Source organism: Eumetopias jubatus, unplaced genomic scaffold, assembly GCF_037043125.1.
Source record: "Eumetopias jubatus isolate StellerSeaLion01/CBP00866 unplaced genomic scaffold, mEumJub1_p1.0 scaffold_2, whole genome shotgun sequence".
NCBI classification, from domain to species: Eukaryota; Metazoa; Chordata; class Mammalia; order Carnivora; family Otariidae; genus Eumetopias; species Eumetopias jubatus.
This window is the reverse complement of record NW_028274808.1, coordinates 22,523,902-22,547,804: the sequence shown is the minus strand read 5'-3', so window position 1 is coordinate 22,547,804 and position 23,903 is coordinate 22,523,902. Positions and strand designations below refer to the sequence as shown.

The following is a 23,903-nucleotide window of genomic DNA, read 5'->3' as shown; positions in this document are numbered from 1 at the left end:
CTAATTCACAGGATGAATTGCTGAGTTTCAAAACTCTAGAATACTATACCTGCCATTATTCCGATGATGGGTATGAGAACTACAAACACAAGAAGATAAAGGACAATCAGTGCAGCTTTGAGGGACTTCAGTTTCTCTTGAAGGGTAGGGCCATTTTTAGGATCTAAAAAAACAAAAGCCCAACCTACTATTAGAAAAACTTACCCTTCTTACTTAATTAACATTTTGATAATCTCCAATTCTATCATTACTACCAAGCCTATTGGAATAAAAGGGGAACAATAAATCTGTTCCCCGTTTATTCAGTAGGAAGCCAAAAGAACAGTCACAGGAAAAGCCAATACGGGCATCACTACTGATTTACTTTCCATTAACTAAACATCCATGACAAAGTTACTGTCCTCTACAACTTGTACTTGTCTCATTTGGGGACATTAGTTAGTTGACAAATTTTAATATTTTGATACATTTTAATATTCATATCAACATATTCAAACATAAATTTTATTCTGTTTCATATGGGAATATATTCAGAGTAAAAATCAGATTCCTCAAGTAACTACATAATCATGATTTTTTTTCAGAGTTTAAATCCGATAAGAGACATCTGTTTTCAATAATTATGCAAATTTTCTTTTCCAATTTCATCTCAATAATTCTGTATTTGGATATCTATTATGATTTGCATACAATAAAAAATGAAAGAAAACTGCACATTTTGACTAAACTTTGGAATGGATCAATGAAACCCATCCTCTGGGTATTTCAGAAAATATTAATATTTTCATATTATACATTTATTTGGAACAGTGATTCACATAATGGGATCCTAACTGTGGAAAAGTTAACTCAATGTGTACGGGAATCTTAGTAGAGGACAACATTTTCTCTGATTAGGTGAATAAAATATCCACTAACAATTTCTTTCCAATGACCATTACTTTGATTGCACAATAAAAAAGAAGATTTTGTTTTCAGGTTGTAAGTTCCCAAATTAAAAATAAAAGTTTAGATATTATTCAATAATGTTCTATGAGGGATTGGAAGGAAAAGGAGAGAAAATTTTTAAGTAAATATAAGACCAAAAAAAGCTAAAAAAAGAGAAAGGTCTAAGGAAAAAGAAAAAGAACGACCCACAAAACAAGCAAGATGGGATATCCCTTTGCCAGGCTGAATGAGCCTGAAACTCATCAGTCATCTCCCTTATCTTTAATTTACAATCAAATCCTCTGCATTCTGCCTTTTAAGTAGCTCTCCAAAGTTCCTGTTGCCTTTTCTCTGTCCCCAGTGCCTCTGTCCTCCCTCCTCAATCTCTCAACATCTTTACCTTAAACAGCTCTTACTAGGATCCTTTTTCCTTTGGTCTCATCCGTGCCACATTCTCTCACCCGTCAATAGTGTTGTGCACTTTACCCGTCATACCTTGGGGTTACGGTCTGTATTTCAGGTTTGTCTGTGTAAGACCTCATCCATCTTGTCCCCTGCATATGCTGCTTCCTCTGACTGAAATTTCTGTGGATCCTCTTTCGCCCACCCTACCCTTTTGGGGGAAATGTACTCAGCCTTCAAAGTTTAGCAAAATTATAAGTAACGCAGTCCTGCTGCCTTAATAGAACCTGTCCACATATAACCGAATAATGATTCTTTTGAGCTCTTTTGAGCTCTTCCAGCACTATTGTGGATTGAATTGTTTCCCCACAAAAGATACCACTGATGTCTTAACTCCAGTTGCCTGTGAATGTGACCTTATTTGGAAGTGGGGTCTTTGCAGTATAATCAAGTTAAGATGAGGTCATACTAGATTCAGGTGGGCCCTTGTCCCAGGATTGGTGTCCTTATAAGGAGAGTAGAGGACACAAAGGCACAGGAAGAAGACCATGTGAAGATGAAGGCAGAGATAGGAGTGATGCAGTTACAAGCCAAAGAGCAAGAACAGGCAGGAGCAACTAGGGTCTAGGAAGAGGCAGGGAAGAGCCTTGAAAGGGAGCACTGCCTTGCTGACACCGTGACTCCAGATTTCTGGCTGTCAGAGCTGTAAGAGAACAAATGTTGTTGGAAGCCACACAATTTCTGGTGATTTGTGACAGCAGCCCTAGGAGACTAATAAAAGTACATACCACCCATGATTTTCAAATATCAATTAATGGTGCTAGGGGTATAGTTTCTTTCAGGACTTCATCCAATGGCTGCTAAATCAGAGGACACCATCAACACTGTGAACTAATTTAACCTGTAACAAAGCTTCCTTAGTCCAACCTAAGCTTATTTTCTATTCTGTCTCAGAAGAGGAGAAGACCTACTTGTCCACTAAGTCTTCACATTCATACACATGAAAGGTAAGTCCCAGGACTGTAATTTTACATAACGTCACTAACTCTAAGGACAACTGCCACATGCACTCCCCTCTTGTACTTACACAGAGGGAGCAAGGCTGTCATGGAGCGGGCATCAAACTTCACGGATTCTGAGCAGTTATCAGTGTCATCCTGTTGATCAAGAAAGCTATTCCACCGTTCCATCTTTCTGTCAGACACATGGAAAAACACATTAGTTACACATGAAAGGTCTAGGGCCCTGTGGCATAATGTCTCAAGTTGAAATTTAAAATTAAAATTCAATTTTAGGGACGCCTGGGTGGCTCAGTCAGTTGAGCGTCTGCCTTTGGCTCAGGTCATGATCCAGGGTCCTGGGATCAAGTCCTGTGTGGGGGGAGTCTGCTTCTCCCTCTGCCCCTCCCCCCGCTTGTTGTCTCTCTCTCTCTCTCTCTCAAATAAAATCTTAAAAAAAATTTAAAAATATAAAATTCAATTTTATCAAGGGAACAAGTATGATTAATTACTTAAATTTATCTATTTGCCACATCTAGCAATATACCGTATCTACCCATAAGTTTTAATTTTCACACTGAAAGACAGACCTGCATGGAATCTACTCACGTATCTTTCTATAGACAAATGCATATCTGTCTTTATAGATGTGTGTCTTTTTTTTTTAAAGATTTTATTTATTTATTTGAGAGAGAGAGAATGAGAGATAGAAAGCACGAGAGGGACGAGGGTCAGAGGGAGAAGCAGACTCCCTGCTGAGCAGGGAGCCCGATGCGGGACTCGATCCCGGGATCTCCAGGATCATGACCTGAGCCGAAGGCAGTCGTTTAACCAACTGAGCCACCCAGGCGCCCTAGATGTGTGTCTTTTGAGAGTGAGAGGTAACATGTCTTCCTTACCTAAAAAAAAATAAAAATAAAAAAAAATCTTTTCCCAAGTGACAGAAAACAACTGTGTAGCTGGAAAGAAAAATAATTTCCCTTAGAACAAATAGTTGGGCAAAATTTGGAGCAAATATTTCCTGTGATCTTTCATCAGAGGTTCTGGATAAAACAAATAGTTATGCAAAATTTGAAGCAAATTTTTATCAGAGCTTCATGAGCCAGTTTTTCTTTTGCCAAGGCATCTGTTTATCACATTAGAAAGATAAAGTCTAGTCACTAGATTGAAACCAAAGGAAAAACTTAATTTTCCCTTTCCCTTCTTTGTATTGTTTCCTTTCAGGGCTTCTCTCATAGATTGGTAGCATCACAAATATGTCTTTGTAGCTTTTTAAGCAGTTATATTCTAGGACATAATCTATGCCTACGTCTCTTTGAGAGGCATTAGAATCCTCTGAGAGGCTTGATTGATGGGCCTCACCCCAAGAATTTCTGATAATTAAGGTGGGGTCAAGAATTTGCAATTCCAACAAGCTCTCTCTTTTTTAAAAAAAAAAGACTTAGTTATGTATTTGAGAGAGAGAGCAGAGCGAGCGAGAGAGAGCATGAGAAGCGGGAGGGTAGAGGAAGACAGAGAAGCAGACTCCCCACTGACCAGGGAGCTGGACTTGGGGTTCCATCCCAGGACCCTGGGATCATGACCTGAGCCAAAGGCAAAGGCTTAACTAACTGAGCCACCCAGGCGCCACCCCCAACAAGTTCTCTAAATGATGCAGAGTGCCACCAGTCTGAGGACCATATTTTAAGAACATTTTTCAATGAAAAAAAATAATTGTAGGACTTTTTCTTGGAAACAGTTCAGTTCACTTGATTGATAAATTTAGCATAAAGTCAACATCTTCTGATCATTTCTTATTTTCTCTAATGCTGAGTTAGGGATTTAGTACAGCTGAGGTTTTAACGGAGTGCACAGGCAGCTCTGGAACACCAAACTCACATCTTGTCCAGCAAATGGAGGCCAATCATTCCTATGCAAACATTCATCCTGCTTTGGGAAGAGGTACTGACAAGTAAGGATGTGACTAAACTTATATATATATATTTTAAATATTACCAAAGTGATTTTTTATTTTGCAGTTTGCAATGACAATCTTTGTATATATATCATTCTGTAGATTGGCCGTAGTTCCTGTAAATCCTATTGATCTGTCTAAGGACTATCTTTAAATGATATGGCTACTGTGGAGAAAGGGGACATAAGGGGAAAGTAAAGGACTTATATCCTTTTCTTAGGCAGAGACAAAGTAAAAGAAATAAACAATTATCTGGGAAAATTGACCATTATAGGAAACCAAATTGGATAATTCAGATGCAGACTCTCCTGCTATTTCCCCCCTTTTAATTTATTCTATTATTTATTCTATTATTATTTGATTTGATTCTATTATTTGCTGATAGCTTTACTTGCCAAGCAAAACAAACAATTTTTGAAACGGAGATGACAAGAAAGCTTAGCTGAATCCATTTTAAAACTATAGTTCAAAGCAATTGGGACTATGTAGCAAAGCTGTTTATCTTTTAACTCAGTTTATAAAGAATGGGCTCACACATACGGAGGGGGGGAAATGGGAGGGAGCCTTAAGATACTCTTAATGCTAGAGAACAAACTGAGTTGGTGGAGGGAGGTGGGGGGGCTGGGCTAGATGGGTGATGCGGAATAAGGAGGGCACTTGTGATGAGCACTGGGTGTCCTATACAAGTGATGAACCACTAAATTCTCCTGAAACCAATTTTACAGTATATGTTAATAAGAATTTAAATAAGAATTAAAAAATGGGCTCACGATGTATACATTTATATATACCTGCTATTAACCAGAAATCTTTTCCTTTCAGGCTGCTTACTGGTCCCTTCTCTTTGGGCATGACCATGGCTTTTGTCCTAATACTTGTGATATTATAACTCCATTTTCACTTAAATGCAAAGGAAAGATCTCTTATATTACTCAGTCTTCAAAATGGGAATATATTTGTAAAAAAAAGAAACCTTTTGAATCTGATAAATGTCTCTAGACCTTGAGCCACATTAGAGGATGGACCATGTGTTTTCATTCGACATTCAATTAGCAGAGCCTAAAGGAACCTGTAATAAAGAATATACTTAATATTTGCTGAATGAATGGACTGGATTTTTTTTTTTTTTTTGGTAGGATATCAGTCATGTAATAGTTATGTTTTCGTTTTTTGAACAAGATGGATGTTTGGAGATACTGTGACCAAAAAGATGTGCTTCTTCTGATAAAGAACTTCCTCACAGATGAGTTGTGTCCACGATTCAGATTCATTCTTTCTTTTTCTTTTTTCTTTCTTCCTCATCGTTGTCATCATCTTCTTCTTTTTTCTATTCTATATTCTTACTTTTCTGGTAGATTCCCTGAACTGAAGCAAATCTTAGGGCTGGGTGACTATGTCATGCTGTTGAGACACTGCCACTCACTCTAGCTTTGTCCTTAATAAGCCCCATTTTTACTTTGTCAGGTCCAGTCAGCAGCTAGCTGTGACCACATCCCCCTGTAGTTCTCAGGGGAGTGTTATTAGCACCGTGGTTGGAACAACTCTTTTTTGTGAAGGACTATCTTTGTTGTGGAGGATGTTTATCATCCCTGGTTGCCACCCTTTACGTGTCATTAGTATTTCCTAGTCCTTATATTACTGCTTCCCTTGCAAAAAAAAAAAAAAAAAAAAATCCAAAAAGTTTATCTCCACACATTTCCAAAGACCTATTTCTCTCAGAACTACTTTTCAACATAAATCCCTACTGTGGATCATTCTCAATGATCTCTCAATCCCTAATGTTAAACAATCTGATTGTTTAACATGTTTTTAATGAAGATTTGTTTTCATGAAAAAAAAATTATCTTCATGAGCTTCAGCAACAATAGATTCCTCAGATTGTCTTTGGAGATGGCTCTCAAATCATTCCCTATGTGTTTATGTATACATATAGGACAACTGTTAAAGTCTATATGGATGCTTCTTACAGAAAACTTAAACATTTCATTATTTTAAAGAGGAAAGAAAGTGGCAAACCCAGAATAATGTACTGATCTAATCTTGGCCTCAATAAAGCAGGATGAATGTTATTTTTATCCATATACTTGTTTAGAAGCACCACATGTTCTACTAAATTTGTAATTTTTTAAATTTAATTTCAATTAATTAACATATAATGTATTATTGGTTTCAGAGGTAGAGGTCAGTGATTCATCAGTCTTATATGATATCCAGTGCTCATTACACCACGTGCCCTCCTTAATGTCCATCAGCCAAGTACCCCATCCCCCCACCCCCTTCCCTCCAGCAGCCCTTAGTTTGTTTTCTAAAAGCCACAGGGTTAAAGGAGTTTTCTTGGGAGAAAGAAAGAATTCTACTTTTTTTTTTTAAAGGTTGCTCTAGAATGCTAGATGCTACACCATGAAAACAAACAAAAAATAGATGGTATTAGGATTATTTCCCAACCAATGACTTTAAGATGGAAATACCTATCCCTTCATGTAGGCCAATCCAACAAATTCCTACTGTGTCATTGTATCAAGTACTGAGCAAGTCACTAGTATGTCAAGATCAATGTGCACAGAATATTCACAACTCCCAAAGATCTTACACATTAATATGGAAGAGTAAAATCTTTATAATCATCTGACAGTGATGTGTGTGCGTGTGTGTGTGTACATACATGAGCACATAGTCCAAAAGGGAGTGATTAATTATTTGAGCAAGGGGGTGGTCAAGGCGGAAACATAGAACAGATGATGCCTTTATCAAAGTTTTGTCCCAGGGATGGAAAAGCTATTAAAGGGCATGAGGGCATGGACAGCATGGGGACTAAAGTGGATCAGCATCACAGAAGCAGCAGCTCAGGGCAGAGGGCCCAGCAGACAAGGCCAGAAAAGCATGTAGCTGGGGGCATTCTATTCATCAGCTTCTTTTCTTTTTTTTTTTTAAGATTTTACTTATTTGTCAGAGAGAGAGAGTGAGAGAGAGCAAGCACAAGCAGGGGGAGCGGCAGAGAGAGAAGCAGGCTCCCTGCTTAGCAGGGAGCCCGATGCGGGACTCAATCCCAAGACCCTGGGAACATGACCTGAGCCAAAGGCAGACGCTTAATCAACTGAGCCACCCAGGCATCCCTCTTCTTTTATTTTTCTGATTGCATAAACTTACCTGGCTTTCACAACCTACCCAAAATATAATATTGAGGAAATACCTATACAAATTAAGTAAAAAATTATTCTTTGCTTTGGCAGTAGTGACCTGGTTTATATTACTAGTGACAAAATATACACTGTCCATTAAATATTTTACTTATTTCCCTTTCACCCTGAAGTAGAGATGAGGCTCAATTTTGCTTTTCTTTAGGCCTCTAAGCTTTGATCTATCTTTTATGGGCTTATGCAAATGATAAACATGGTACAAGTTATTGGATTTCAAACTATAGTTTCTTTGGGTAGATTTTTTAAAACTTTGAAAAAGACAAATAGACTAGCCTAACTGACTATATCTGGACCATATAAAACCCGAGAGGTACAGAGGGCTGGCAGGGAGATGAACACTAAAATCTGTTGAGTGGAATGATGAGTGTAAAACATTCCCTTCTGGCTACACTGGTACACCAGGGGAAGTCTTGTTTGTTTTCTGGGGCAGCGTATCAGAGAGGCTGGTGAATCATCAACTGTATGAAACATGGGTATATGCTTTTCCAGAAGAAATGTTTTAAAAAAGCTGCTTAGGTTAATCACAGATGGTGCTGTCATAAGACTGCTGGTATTTTCTGTCATTATTTTCTTTTGTTTTTAGACACCATCCTCTTTCTGAGAATCTCATCTACTTCTATGGCTTGGGATATTATCTGCATACTGACCAAACCAACATATCCAGTTCAGATCTCAAGTCGCAGAATCAGATTTTTTAAATAATACAACTCGTTACAAAGGTGTATTTTCCACATTGACCTAACTTTTCCTTTTCTAGAATTTTTGATGTTGGCATAGCATCCATTCATATTAGTCTATCATTATTACAATCATTTATTATTATCTTCTATATATTGTGTAGTGGGGCATACATGATGCAGTCAGACATATAGATGGCTATATATCTGTAATACAGAGGTGGTAGCAAAGCATCATCACCCAAACCAGAAGCCAGGGCTTTATTCTAGATTACTGTCACCCACAAGACCCATATCTGATTGCAAAGCAACTTCTGACTTCCCAGGACACTTTCCTTCCTCTCTACCTCGATTTTTGGATTTCAGCTCCTTTTTATCTACCCCAGGCATGCATCCTGGTTAGTAGCATAGGGTTGGCAATTAAGGGGAGAATCCAGTGGCATCGGGAAAGAGGAACAAATTAAAAGAATTGATAAACCAGGACAAAAATGTAGCACTTTAACAAAGAATAGGATAAAAAAAATCGGAATAGAAAATATTTTTCAGGAAAAAAATATGAGGGACATAAACTGGACAACCAACATACTGAGTGGGCAAGTAGAGGAAGAAGAGCTAGTACTAAAGATAAGAAAGAACCTTTGAGACCATGATAGAAAAACAAGTCAGGGCCATAAAAAGGAAACAAGAATTTCAAGATGTACAAGGACATTCATAACCTGCCACATGGAATTTGAGCTGTTTTAGTTGTACGGTAGAGGCAGAAGCGGACTTGAAAGGTCCAGAAGCAGTAAATGTGTAACAATGAAAGGTGCTGACTGTACACCAGAAATCTGGTCATGTTCATGCTTCTCTGCCGAGAAGGGACTGAAGATTGCATTGTGACAGTTCCCAACCCATCCCATCTTTATCTCCTGCCCAGACCTCTCCAGACCTGTATATGCAATTGCCTAATAACATCACTCCTTGGATTTTTGAGTATGGCCCCAGCCCAGGGTCCTCCTTGTCCCCCCACCTTCTCTCATCCTTCTGTCATCACATCTTGTTGGTTTGTTTTCAAATCCTCCGGAGAAACTGACTGCTTCTCATCACCTCTGCTACAACCATCCTTGTTCCAGCCCCATGATCTTGCTCACCTGGACTATTCTGATAGCCCCCCCTACTGGTCATATCACTCCTCTGCTCAAAACTCACGAAGACCTCATCTCACTCAGGTCCTGACTAAAAACCTCACTGTTTCAAACCTTTCTTGAGCATCAGATTTAAAATTATCACCTCTTCTCCTATAAAATTATACATCCTCTTCTCCTTCCCGGTTGGATTTATTCCCCCCAATTTATCACCAACTAACATGAAAAACAATTTCCTTACTTATCTTGTCTATTTTTTTAAAGATTTTATTTATTTGACAGAGAGAGAGAGAGAGTGAGAGAGGGAACACAAGCAGGGGGAGTGGGAGAGGGAGAAGCAGGCTTCCCACAGAGCAGGGAGCCCGATGCGGGGCTCGATCCCTGAACCCTGGGATCATGACCTGAGCCGAAGGCAGACGCTTAATGACTGAGCCACCCACGCGCCCCATTTATCTTGTCTATTATCTGTCCCTTTTGCCCCAGTAAGATCCAGGATTCAGGAGTTTTTTCCTCTCGTTCAATAAGCAGAAAGTTCTTGGCACTTAGCAGGTGCTCATCATATACACAAATGCATTACAAGAAGTTACATGAATAAATGAAAGACAATTATTTTTTGCAAGATGATTAGTTTTCACATTTGATGTTATGCCTCAAGAAAAGTTCTTATTTCACTCATGTGGAACTTTTAAAAGTCCTTTTGTTATCATGAAATAAAAGGTTTTTCTCTGAATTGTGCATAAACTGAAACAAAAAATTTCACCCCCAATGTTCTCACTTTACCTTAATGTCATTTATTAGACTTACCGTTTTACTTTAGTTCTTCACACTGATTATTATCATTGTAATTTTTTAGTCATATTAGAGAACATACACATGCAAAGTTTTGTCAGCAGCCAGTGAACAATTCAAACAATTCAAATGTGTCTTTAAATGTCATTTCTGAAGAGAAAAAGTAACCTCACATTTAGTTACAATTCCTATCAAATGTCAATGCATGAAAAAAGGGTTGTGAAATCTTTTGAGTTTGTATAATCCATTAAAAGCATGTTCTCATGAGAAGTGAAACACATCTCTGCAATATCAGCTTTTTATAAAGTGGGTGAAAAGTTTACAGAAGCTACAACAGAAAAACCATAATGAAAGTGTTTCGATGTTAACCTGTTTGGAAACATACCCTTCAGTTTTTCCTGTTCTTATTATAAAAATATTATAACAATATGAAAGATAAGTTGGGTCAGATGGGAGAAGATATTTGCAAATTATATTATCTGATAAGGGATCAATATTCAAAGTATATAAAGAACTCATACAACTCAACACCAAAAAAAAAAAAAAACCAACCCAAAACAAAAAAAACCACCAAACAAAAACAAAAACAATTGGATTAAAAAAAGGGGAGGGCAGAGGAACTGAATAAACATTTTCCAAAAGAAGACATTCAGATGAGCAATGGACACATGAAAACAATCTCAACATCACTAATTATTAGGAAAATGCAAATCAAAACCACAGCGAGATATCACCTCATACTTGTTAGGACAACTAGTAATAAAAAGACAAGAAGAGAAATAACAAGTGCTGGCAAGGATGTGGAGTAAAGGGAACACTGTGCACTGTTGGTGGGAGTGTAAATTGGTTCAAGCACCGTGGAAAGCAGTATGGAGGTTCCTCAAAAAATTAAAAATAGAAATATCATATGATCCAGCATTTCCACCTCTGGGTGTTTTTATCTGAAGAAAATGAAAACACTAATCCGAAAAGATATATGCATCACTTTGTTCACTGCAATTACAATAGCAGAGATATGTAAGCAACCTAAGTGTCCATCAATAGATAAATGGATAAAGATGTACTTCTTTTATATATATATATATATATATATATATATATATAAAATGTATAATGGAATATTATTCAGCCATAAAAAATAATGAAATATTACCATTTGTGGCAACATGGGATAGAACTAGAGGATATTATGCTCAGTGAAATAAGTCATACAGAGAAAGACAAATACCACAATTTCACAAAACAAATAAACTAGCAATTAACAAAAGAGAAACAGACTCATAAATACAGAGAACAAGCCAATAGTTGCCAGAGGGGAAGGAAATAGGGGGGTGGGCAAAATAGGTGAAAGGGATTAAGAGGTATGAACTTCCAGTATAAAATAAGTCACAGAGATGTAAAGTACAGCATAGGGAATACAGTCAATACTGTAATAATTTTGTATGGTGACAGATGGTAACTAGACTTATCATGGTGATCGCTTTGTAATGTACATAAATGCTGAACCATCATATTGTATACCTGAAACCAATATAATGTTGTATGTCAACTGTACCTATACTTCAATAAAAAAAAATTCTGTCATCCCATCACCTTTACATAAGAAAAAACACCTTCATTTTTCAGATGAAATTTCAGTCTTTGTACATATGTATCCATGTTACATAGCTGATACCATGGTGTATATTATCATCTGGTCTTATATATTTCCCTTAAAATCATACCAATATTTTTATACTTCAAATGATTTTTTTCTTCAAATTTAAACCAATGGGCCAAATAATAATACATCAAAAGTATCTACCCTACTTATGTAGTCATTTTCCTATAATGTAATTTTTAAGAAATTTTTCCCTTCTCTTTTGGAGGGCAGTGTTTTACTAATATAGATGATGATGTTATAAATATTTTCTTTTTTTAATCAAATTTTTTTTATTTTATGTTAGTCACCATACAGTACATCATTAGTTTTGATGTAGTGTTCCATGATTCATTGTTTGCATGTAACACCCAGTGCTCCATGCAGTACGTGCCCTCCTTAATACCCATCACCAGGCTAACCCATCCCCCCACCCGCCTCCCCTCTAAAACCCTATTTGTTTCTCAGAGTCCATAGTCTCTCATGGTTCGTCTCCCCCTCCGATTTCCCCCCTTCATTTTTCCCTTCCTTCTCCTAATGTCCTCCATGCTCTTCCTTATGTTCCACAAATAAGTGAAACCATATGATAATTGACTTTCTCTGCTTGACTTATTTCACTTTAGCATAATCTCCTCCAGTCCCATCCATGTTGATGTAAAAGTTGGGTATTCATCCTTTCTGATGGCTGAGTAATATTCCATTGTATATGTGGACTACATCTTCTTTATCCATTCATCTGTTGAAGGGCGTCTCGGCTCTTTCCACAGTTTGGCTATTGTGGACATTGCTGCTATGAACTTTGGGGTGCATATGGCCCTTCTTTTTACTACATCTGTGTCTTTGGGGTAAATACCTAGTAGTGCAAAAGGGTAGCTCTATTTTTAATTTTATGAGGCACCTCCACACTGTTTTCCAAAGTGGCTGTACCAACTTGCATTCCCACCAACAGTGTAAGGGGGTTCCCCTTTCTCCACAACCTCTCCAACATTTGTTGTTTCTTGCCTTGTCAATTTTTGCCATTCTAACTGGTGTAAGGTGCTTAGCTCAATGTGGTTTTGATTTGAATTTCCCTGATGGCTAATGACAATGAACATTTTTTCATGTGTCTGTTAGCCATTTGTATGTCTTCTCTGGAAAAGTGTCTGTTCATATCTTCTGCCCATTTATTGACTTTGATTATTTGTTCTTGGGGTGTTGAGTTTGAGAAATTCTTTATAGATCTTGGATATCAGCCCTTTGTCTGTAGTATCATTTGCAAAATCTTCTCCCATTCCGTGGGTTGCCTTTTTGTTTTGTTGACTGTTTCTTTTGCTGTGCAGAAGCTTTTTACCTTGATGATGCTCTGTGGTTGCCTGGTCCCCGAGTTTGCCCCTTAAGCCCCTGTGTTCTGTTTGAGCCCTGTTATCAGTCCCTTCCCGACCCTTGGCCACCGCTCTCCGGGCTATAGCTGGTCCCCAGGAGCAGGACGCTTTTGCACTGGGGTATTACTTTCCAAAGGCTAGCTTCTGACAGTCCCCTCATCCTCCAACATCTCTCCAAGCAATCACAACTCAGTATTTTGTACCTCTCGACTGAGGATCCTCTGCCCCTGTAGAGATCCAGAGGTATAATCTTATCTCTCAGGCTGATTTCATGGGTGTTCAGAGTGGCTTGGAAGATATCTAGCTAAATTCAGGGGACCGGTTGAAATGGAGTCCCCCAGTCGTCCGCCATCTTGCCTCCCAATATTTTCATAATTTAGTTTTTTTCTTTTAAATATTTCTTTAGGATAATTCACTATATGTTGAACTGCCAGGTGAAAGAAAAATTATCTTAAACTTCCTGGTATCTACTGCCTGACTACTCTTTAAAAAGATCATACAAATTTACAAAGATTCCAGTCACATATGAATATGGCAATTTTAAGCCAAATTAACCATTATTCAGTAATAATATTTATTTTAGAATCATTTAGATTTTGATAGGCGTTCAATGATATCTCAAGGTGGCTTTTATTTGTCTTATTTACTATTAGTGTGGGAGAGAGAGTTCATATAATTATTTTTTATTATTATATATTTATTTTTCTTCTTAGGCTTTTGTTTATTCATATCAATTGCTTGTACATCCCCAGTGGAACTTCCTTTATATGGATATGAATAAAGTCTTTATATGTAATATATATTTAATGTACATTCTTTTCTCCTAAGCTGTTCCCCATTCAGATTTATTATCAAACCCTTAATTTTATCTTTAAGATTTTGGGTAAATAAGAACTCTGTAACCTTTCTTATTATTTAAAAACAAAACCTCTGACTTTGTATGAACAGTCAAAAATATATATGAATGAGAATAGAATTAATGTATTCGTAAAACTGATAGCTCTATACTTGAGGAATATATCCATAAAAGGGATTAAGGTGAGAATGGAAACATCCATATTGTGCCTGATGCCAATGATGTTCACCCTTAGTAGTGAATTCATCCTTGAATTGGAAGTCTAGGTCTGAATACTGGTTGTGCCATTTCCTAGCTCTGTGACCATTAGCAAATATTTCAATTTATTTGATTACACTTCCTTTATATATGTAAAATAGGATTATAATATCAGTCTAAGAATTATTAAGAACACTTATTATTTTTATAAATTGCCTGGTACACAGGTAACCATCAGTAAATAATTATTTTTAAGTACCATTTTTTTTTAATATGGACTTTTCTTCTTTTTACCCTCACAGACTCTCCATGAGGCAGACAGCAGTATTTTCTCCATTTTACAAGGCTAGGAAACTAAGACCCAGAATGTTTAAATAATTAGTTAATGTTATACAACTAGGAGGTAGGGAGGCTTGGATCTAAATATAGGCACTGTACCTGCAGAATATTAGCTCCTAAATACTGCATAAAACATTACAATCACAGTTCTGTGACTTTTCTATTACTATTCTCACATGGCCAATGAGAATGCTAACCCCCATTTTATGCTGTGTAAATCTCACCCATTCTTCAAGATGAACCTAAATTTAAACATCTCCATGAAGACCTTCTCAAATCCTTTCCCCTTAAGTAATTCTGGCCTCTCTTACATTCCCAGAGTAGTTATCTATAGCACTCTTACAACTAATTAAGGTGCTCAGATTATATTATGCCTATTTGCCTTAGATCATGAACTTCCTGCAGATAGACCATATTCTATTTTTCTGATCCCTTCCCTATGTCTAGTTCAGCCAAGTGCTTAGAGTAAATATCCACGCAATACTTGTTATATAAGCAAATACAGGTAATAATAGGTATTATATGACAAGTAGGGAAATGAGACTAATTAAAATAGCCTCAATCATATTTTGAATAAGGTCAATAATTCTTTTAAAAATATGGACAGTTAAATGCCCAAAATTTCTTGCTAGTTTAACCTACAAAGTATTTAGTATATTCCATATATATTTAGGCACACACATACATTTTTTTCACTCACAGAAAACCTAGCAGAAATCTCTATTTTTTTTTATCATTGAAACAACCAGACCAAATTATTAGTGATAGGATAAGAAATTCTACCAAAAATTATTGATTATATAGAAACATATATGTACATATATATGTATAAACATATATACATACATGTTTATACATCTCACCTATCACACAAACACACAAACACACACAGACACAGAGCAGACACATATAATCAATAGAAGCAATTTTGGAAAAACATTTAAATAAACTTCTTTTACCATTTGTCCTAAAGACAGCAGCACTGATTTATCCACTTCTCTCTTTACAGTTGAGACCTAAAATCTTTATCACATAGTATTTCAGCAACTGGTCCATGAAGAAAGGAAATGACATTTGTGTGCTGAAAATTTTTCTTAACAATGCATTTTAATACTACTCTCATCAGTGCACAAGTTTGCGAAATCTACATTTGTAAGATAACTCGTTCCTCTTCCCATTTAGGACATTACAAAAGAAAAGAGAAGTAAAATGAAAAAGAAACAAAGGGTTATTGTAACAGGGTCCGTGATGTGCATTGGATTTATTTTTCCCTTTTTGTAAAATCTGGATGCCTTCTATAACATCCTCATTTTCTATTATTATTATCTCTATCTTCTATTAATCCTAATTACCTTCTCTTTCATATTCTACGTTGAGAGAAGACTCAATCCCGCTCATCTCTAGGTTCAAACACAACACACATGAGGGAAAGATATGGATACCTACTAAGTAAAAGTAATAATCCAATAATGCTCACTTCTCAGCTCTATCTATACTGATGTTAACGTTATTTATAGATCTCTTTTGAGCACTTAACAATTTGTTGATCTCCCCAGGAGTGTAGTGAAGGAAAGAGGTCTCAGGCATGGGGTTCGAGGAAAAAAGTTCCTGCACCTTCTACCACCCTGTCAGAATTTACACTTTGCATCTCATTTAATCACATTCAAATTCCAGTTAAGACACACACAAAAAACATACATTAATGAACTAATTTAGATCTAATTCTTCTGGGGGAGACTGTTAATGTTTCATAGAAACTTCTTGGTTTCCAAACAAGGAAGGATCATACTTCCTATTAAGAAACTGCCAAAACAGTCTTGCCATGATGCCCACGGACACCACAGAACACTATCTCAGAAGAACACTAGGGCTGGTAGAAAGATTGCCGGTGCAGGAACAATGCACACAGTGTCTGGGAGACAGAAATTACCAGTATCATTCAGCCATTCTTAAAGGCTAAGAGTAATACTGCCAGAGACATTTAAGCAAGCAGCAGAGCCGCTGAGCCAGACAGCTCTAGACAAGAAGTTAGGATCACAGACATGGGTGCAAACTGACTCAGCATGAAGTCTGTTAGGCTACTACTCCTTAACTACATTAGTTTAAATTTATTGCCAAATTCTTAGTGAAGAGGAACTGGAGATGACATCAGAATTCACTCTATTTCCTTTATAATCATTTGTAAATACATCATATTATAGAATATGGTCCTTTTGGCATCTTAAAAAATCAGCAGTTTAAGAACCCCTTCGTATATTGTTAAATTTATGTGCCCCTGTCAACACTGTGTGATTAGAAAAGTCAGACTCTGGGATAACAAGCTAAGACATTAAGTTTCCAAAATCCTCTCCTAATGAGATTTATTTCTGTCCAAGTGGACTATATTTCTAGGATGACTCTGTAATATTGCATGTATGTATTTTTACTTCCACAATGTGAATCACTTCTCTATTTGATTACTTCCACAATCCTCAGCCACAATATCTCCGTGTATTTGTGTACATACACACATACACACATACACACATACACACACACACACACACACACATCACAGATGACCCTTGAGCAAAATGGGTTTGAACAAAATGGGTCTCCTCATGCATGGATAGTTTTTCAATAAATACAGTATAGTACCATAAATGTATTTTTCTTCCTTATGATTTTAATATTTTCTTTGTTCTAGCATACTGTATTGCAAGAATATGGTATATAATACACAAAACATACAAAATACGTGTTAATCCACTGTTTACAATATCGTTAAGGCTTCCAGTCAATAGTAAGCTATTAGTAGTTAAGTGTTGGAGGAGTCAAAACTTAGAAGATTATCTTCAGGTGTGTTGGAGGGCGTGGAAAGTCAGTGTCCCTAACACCCATGTTGTTCAAGAGTCGGCTATATATATGTATATATTAATATTATACTACCTAACAATATTAGCTATTATGTCTTACTATATGGAAGATGCCCTACCAGAGAGAACTAGGTGCAAAACGTTTAAGTCAAGCTGATGATTAATCAAAAGAACACAAGGAATGTCAAGGAGTTTGACATCCATTTGATTTCACAGCAACTTTATTGGGTCATTTTCCCAATTAAGAAATTGAGCCTTAGAGGGACGCCTGGGTGGCTCAGTTGGTTAAGGGACTGCCTTCAGCTCAGGTCATGATCCTGGAGTCCCGGTATCGAGTCCCACATCAGGCTCCCTCCTGGGGTGGGGGGAGGGAGTGGAGGGAGTCTCCTTCTCCCTCTGACCCTCCCTCCTCTCATGCTCTCTCTCTCTCATCCTCTCTCTCAAATAAATAAATAAAAATCTTAAAAAAAAAGAAATTGAGCCTTAGAGGTTTTAAGTAAACTGGTCAAGATCATAGAACTATGAGTCATCAGAGCTGGTACTCAAACACAATTAAGTCTGATTTCAAAACTAGGTGAAAGACCCATTTTTTTTTTTTTTTTATCTGAGATCAGTGTATGTATTCTCAGGGGATTTGGAAAACAAACCACAAACATGGGTACATACCAGACCATCTACATAGTGGCTTTACTATCAGTTACTGCCCTGGGATTTCAATGGCTTCATTTAGGTTGCTTATGAACATATGTGTCTAGTGTGAAGGCTATATAACATTATGCCAATGTGCAAATAAAGTTTTACAATTAAATAGAAAAATGGGCTGGAAAATTGACTTCAGTTTCATGAGGCTCACTGTGGTAGACGTATGCATACTGAACTAAAAAAAATATACATTTTACATTCATTAAGAGACACTTTTATATATCTAAAATTGCAACAGGTCATTAGTTATAAGGTAAGCTATACCTTATATTTATGTGATAAATTTGCAAATTATATTCTGAACCCAAAGCTGTGATTTAAATATAGGTTTTCATAATGTTGCAATGGACACATCTCTCCATGTGAATATAATGCATTTAAGAACTACCAAAATCTACTTCATCAAAACTGATATTGAAAAATTGCATTCTAGGGGCGCCTGGGTGGCTCAGTCGCTTAAGCGGCTGCCTTCTGCTCTGATCATGATCCCAGGGTCCTGGGATTGAGCCCCGCATTGGGCTCCTTGCTCAGCGGGGAGCCTGCTTCTCCCTCTCCCCACTTTCGCTATCTCGCTCACTCTCTCAAGTAAATAAAATCTTTAAAAAAAGAGAGAGAGAGAAAAAAACTGCATTCTAGCAGACCTTTGTTTGATGATTTTACACAGAAAAAAAGAAAAGCCTTAATGTTATCAGTAACATTTTATATAAACCGAAGTTTCCTACTGAAGTATTCACTGAAGCTAAAAGAGACTAAGTATGGTATCAGAATGGAACAGTACCTTCTTTTTATGAAACCTAATAAAAATGTTTTGGTTTGGGATGCCTGGGTGTCTCAGTCCATTAAGTGTCTGCCTTTGGCTAGGGTCATGATCTCAGGGTCCTGGGATGGAGCCACACATCTGGTCCCCTGCTCAGCTGGGTCTGCTTCTCCCTCTGCCCCTCTGCCCCCGCCCCTGCTTGTGTGCTCGCTCTCATTCTCTCAAATAAATAAAAATAAAATCTTAAAAAAAAAAAATGTTTGGTTCAACCACACAATCTTAAGGCGACATTGTTGATTGAAGTTTTAGTATTCTTGTAGGGTTTTTTTTTTAGATTTTATTTATTTATTTAACAGAGAGAGACAGCGAGAGAGGGAACACAAGCAGAGGGAGTGGGAGAGGGAGAAGCAGGCTTCCTGCGGAGCCCGATGTGGGGCTCGATGTGGGGCTCGATCCCAGGACCCTGGGATCATGACCTGAGCCAAAGGCAGATGCTTAACGACTGAGCCACCCAGGTGCCCCTCTTGTAGGATTTTTAATTTGACTTACAAATGTTTTTCAAAGTTGGTTAGGAACCACAGGTCTAAATTCCTAGATTCCATAGAATTTAGATCTAAATTTATGTTTAACATAAAATTGTAATAAAATAATATATCAACACTCAGTGAGATGGAGGGACCAATATAATTACTTTCTTTTGAGAAACAATGCACTTTACCACATTTAGGTTTTAAAAGAAAGTGTATGAAAGGTTTCTAGGTCCAGCCTCAACATCTGAAGAGCTTGGAAGTCATCAACCACGTCCCAACGCCAAGAAAAAAGCTGAAAACAAAACAAAGCAAAACCAAAACCTAAAATTTGAAAACAAAATGAAAAACAAAAACCAAAAAAAGAAAAAAAGAAAAAAGCTGGACACACTGAAAACCAATGACTTTTCCTGGAGCCATCAGAGAACTGAGGTCTTGGGGCAAAGGGCCACCCACATTTTAGAGAGGTAAGTACAAAGGCACACAGCTGAGGTCGGCTTACCTGGAGCAGAAGCCGCTGGAGCCACCAACTGGTGAGGACACAGAACTGGCAATTTTGACAAACTGTTGGAGGACTAGTGAGGACTCCTGTCAAGAGACTCCTGGGGCTAAAATCCTAAGGAACCCTCACACTTCTCTGGGCTTTACCTCCAGTAACCCCACCAGGCTTTTATAGGGAAGAGCCAAGGGCAATCACCCGTGCCTCAGGCGGAGGGAGGGGAAAAGTAACCATTTTTAAACACACCCAGAGCATTCTCCACAATAAAGACTTCACCAGAGCCTTATCTCACCTGCCAGGCTGGAGGGTAATCACCCAGCTCCAGCTTCCTTCTCATCCTGGAGTCTGACGTGGGGGGAGGAGCTAAAGAACAGGTGTGAGGGGCGCAGTCCTGGGGGAGGCACTGGGATTTAGTCGTGGATTATGGAACACTTCCCTTCCCAAATACCTTACCACCCCAGCCACCGGGCTGCAGGGTGATACCCGTGAATTAAGGCTCAAAGAGCTTCAAGGTCCTTTTTTAAGGGAAGCATGTAAGGAAACCAAAGGTAGCAGAGGAGACAAAAACAAGGAAGAGTAGAGGGATTTTCAGCCTCAGACGACGACAGATCCAAGCACAACCCAATTCCTAGCCAGGTCATCATAAAAGCTCACATTAACAGGCCTGTTAACCTCAGTTCCTATTACCGGCTCTATCATCTCTAACTTTCAACACAAAATTAAAAGACAGGCTAAAAAGAAAGTGCCTGCCAGGGCCTAAAAGTCGCGCGGTCCTTGGGCCCTTAGGGAAGTGGAGGGGGTAGAGAGCGCACAACATACTAGTGACTAATTTCCTTGCAAGCTCAGCTGTCTCCCCAAAGCAACATTAATGATTCACCCTTTCCTCGTGATTCATGTCTTAATGACACGAAAATACCAGTTTGGAAAAAAAAAAGTAAATGTGAGCTCATTTTTAAGTGATATTTTAAAAACACGAAAGCACATTGCCCTGAGTTTAGGGAAGTGTGGCTTCCGAATTAAAATGGCAGACCCATGTGGTTTAAATAAGCTTAAAATTGGTAAAAGTGTCAATTAACCGATGCCTGAGCAAAATTCATTAAGCGATTTCTTACCCAGAAGTCTCCTGGAAATATGAGATGGCAGCCTAGGTGCTCAAAAAGAGCACAGGACTTGTACCATAGCCAAGGGAATTGCAGCAAGGTGGATATTTACTGTATAGCAATTTCCCCTGTTCTGTATCCTCTTTTTCTCAGAGTGAAACCTTCTCAATTTAAAATGACAGAAATATTATCAGAGAACAAAGAGCTCTTCATTTGTCTTTTGCCTTTCACATCTCTTGAGACCACCACAGACTCTAACCAGGAGCCTTTTGGGGAAAGTGATTCTGAGCAATGCAGTTTCTGGCATCTCCTCTGGGGAGCAGAAAAGACAAAATGGGGAGGCAGTGATGTGTAGTGAGGCAAACAGCAATACTCCGTATCTAGTTAGTCCAGGAACTCAGAAAAAAACACCTATCTTTTGAAGAAGGAGTGGAAACTGAATTGCTGAAGAAAAAGAAAGAACGTCCTGGGTGGAAAAAGTGCATTCAAATGCCTGAGGGAGACAAGAACACCAAGAGCATCAAAGACCCAAAGACCGAAGCAAGGCCAATGAAGCTGGGGTGAAAAAAGCAAAAGGTGGTAAACAAGGTCCAGATAAGGCTGAGAGTTAGGTAGGATGCCAGTGGGTTGAGGAGCTTTTCTTTATCTTAAGAGCAGTGGAAAGGCATCCATTTTACAGTGGGGTGAATGAGGCACATTTGGATTTTGAAAGTTGCCTTTGCAAGATGGAGAATAAATTGGAGGTGGGAAGTTCAATTCAGTGCAAGTAAAGTTAGAAAGTTATTGCAAAAGTGCAGGGGAAGTTGGTAGCAGCCTGGACGTGACTGGTGTCATTGGTAATGGGGAGTAGGAGATAAGAGATATATTCAAAGGCAAATGTAATGGGACTTGATAATGGACTTGATGTGAGAGATGGTGGGCTTGAATTTTTTGCATTTACTACTGCATACCCACTTGCCACCTTGCTCCACCCTTCTATTTTCCCCAAGAGGCTTAACTTCCTGTACTAAAACCAATGGCTTCCTTGACCTTGGGCTTCTGATCAGGTTTGGCAGATGGGCAGCCCAGCAGGAGATGTGTGAAAGAAAGGAGAGTTCTCTCCTATTAGTTGTCTAGAAATGAAATAAATATTGATTGTCTAGGAATGTTGGGTGGCCTCTTAAGGAGCATCATGACCTTTATATGCAGAAAACTTCTTAGTCTGGTAGGCAGAAACCTAGCTCTCATTACTGTGGGGATTTTTTTTTTTTTTTAAGATTTTGTGTATTTGTCAGAGAGAGCACAAGCAGGGGGAGTGGGCAAGCAGAGGCAGAGGGAGAAGCAGACTTCCCACTGAGCAAGGAGCCTGATGCAGGATCCTGAGATCATGACCTGAGCCAAAGGCAGACAACTGACTGAGGCACCCAGGCGTCCTACTGTGGGGATTTTAATACCTTAGCCAGTTCCTAAACTTCGAGAGTTAATGAAGTCCACTCCTTTTTAAATGATGGGCCCTTTGAGGAACAGCCCAGAAACCTGGTCATAGGACTTGTGGTAGGCAGAATAATGACCTCCCCCAAGAAAGACATCCACATCCTAATTCCCAGGACAATGTTATGTTACAGGGTAAAGGGGAATTAAGGTTGCATATGGAATTAAGGTTGCTGAGCAGCTGACATTCAAATAGGGGAATGATTCTGGATTATCTGAGTGGGTCTAGTGTGATAACCAGGATCCTTAAAAGTAGAAAAAGGAAGCAGAAGAAGAAAATCAGAGCAAGTGGTATGTTGATGGAAGAATGGCCACGGACATACAGGGTTTCAGGCTTTGATAATGGAGGCAGAAAGTCTCAGGCTAAAGACTGGGGGTGCCTTCCAGCAATTAAAAAAGGCAAGGGCATAGATTTTCCCCTCCAATATCGAGAAAGTAATGCAGCCCTGCTGATAATGTGGTTTTAGCCCAGTAAGATCCATTTTGGACATCCAACCTATAGAACTGTAAGAAAATCAATTTGTGTTCTTTTAAGCCACTAAGTTTGTGTCTTGTTTTTCCAGCAGTAGAATATGAATACAGAAATGTATTAGTTTGCTAGGGCTGCCATAACAAAGCACCACAGCGGATGGCTTAAACAGTAGACATTTACTTCTCACAGTTCCGGAGGCTGAAGTCCAAGATCAAGGTATTGGTTATCCCACTGGGATAAGGTGATCAACGTTTGATTTCTCCTGCGGTCTCTCTCCTTTTGGTTCTCTTTCACATGGCAAAATTCACATTTATTTCTTGATCTGTGGAGTAAAAACTCTCTTGGTGGAAAGGGTCAAATAGAAGCCACAGAAACTTTTCCCTTCCCACCAGGATAGTAATCCAAAAGCCATATTGCACCCCTGGGAGAACTAGTGAGATCAGGGCACAATCAAATATTAATGTTGCAAAGTGGTTATTTCAGGGGGAATGACATGGGAATGAAATTTTCAGAATGGGCAAGGGCATGAAAACATTCATTTCCCATGTAAATGTCCACTAGAGGCCATCCACCATGGCTGTCCAATAATGTGGTTGACAAGATGACTTTCTCGGGTGAAAGTCAGCTTTATCCTCCAGTCACTGTATACACAAAGTAATGTTGCAACAGGGATGGAAGTGATTCATAGGCTGAACAACATGGGCTTTCTCTCAACACAGCTGATCCAGGTACTGCTGCTACTGAGTTTTTGATTTGTCAACAGCAGATGAAAACACTGAAACATCCTGATATGGCCCAACCAGTCATCTGATGGCACCTTGATCACACTGGACCTCTTCCAGGGAGGAATGTCCGATCTCACTAGGATAAACACTTGTTTAGGATGTGGAGTTGCCTCTCCTGCTTTCAATACTTCTCCCAGCACCACAGTCAGCAGATACACTGACACCCTCATTCAACACTGATATAGGGACACCTGGGTGGCTCTGTCGATTAAGCGACTGCCTTAAGCTCAGGTCATGATCTCAGATCCTGGGATCCAGCCCCACGTTGCTGG

General features: G+C 38.5%; 1 protein-coding gene across 1 annotated transcript in view; it reads right to left on the bottom strand.

Annotated features, from left to right (window-relative positions):
• Positions 1-15,513, bottom strand: part of MSR1 (macrophage scavenger receptor 1) — an 86,804-nt gene extending 71,291 nt beyond the window's left edge. The window contains exons 1-3 of the mRNA XM_028099800.2: positions 15,424-15,513; positions 2,417-2,523; positions 50-163 (exon numbers count right to left, since the gene is read on the bottom strand). Coding sequence (XP_027955601.1) covers positions 50-163; positions 2,417-2,519 — 217 coding nt within the window. The 5' untranslated portion in view covers positions 2,520-2,523; positions 15,424-15,513. The remainder of the gene's footprint in view (positions 1-49; positions 164-2,416; positions 2,524-15,423) is intronic.
• Between the last annotated feature and the right edge of the window lie 8,390 nt (positions 15,514-23,903).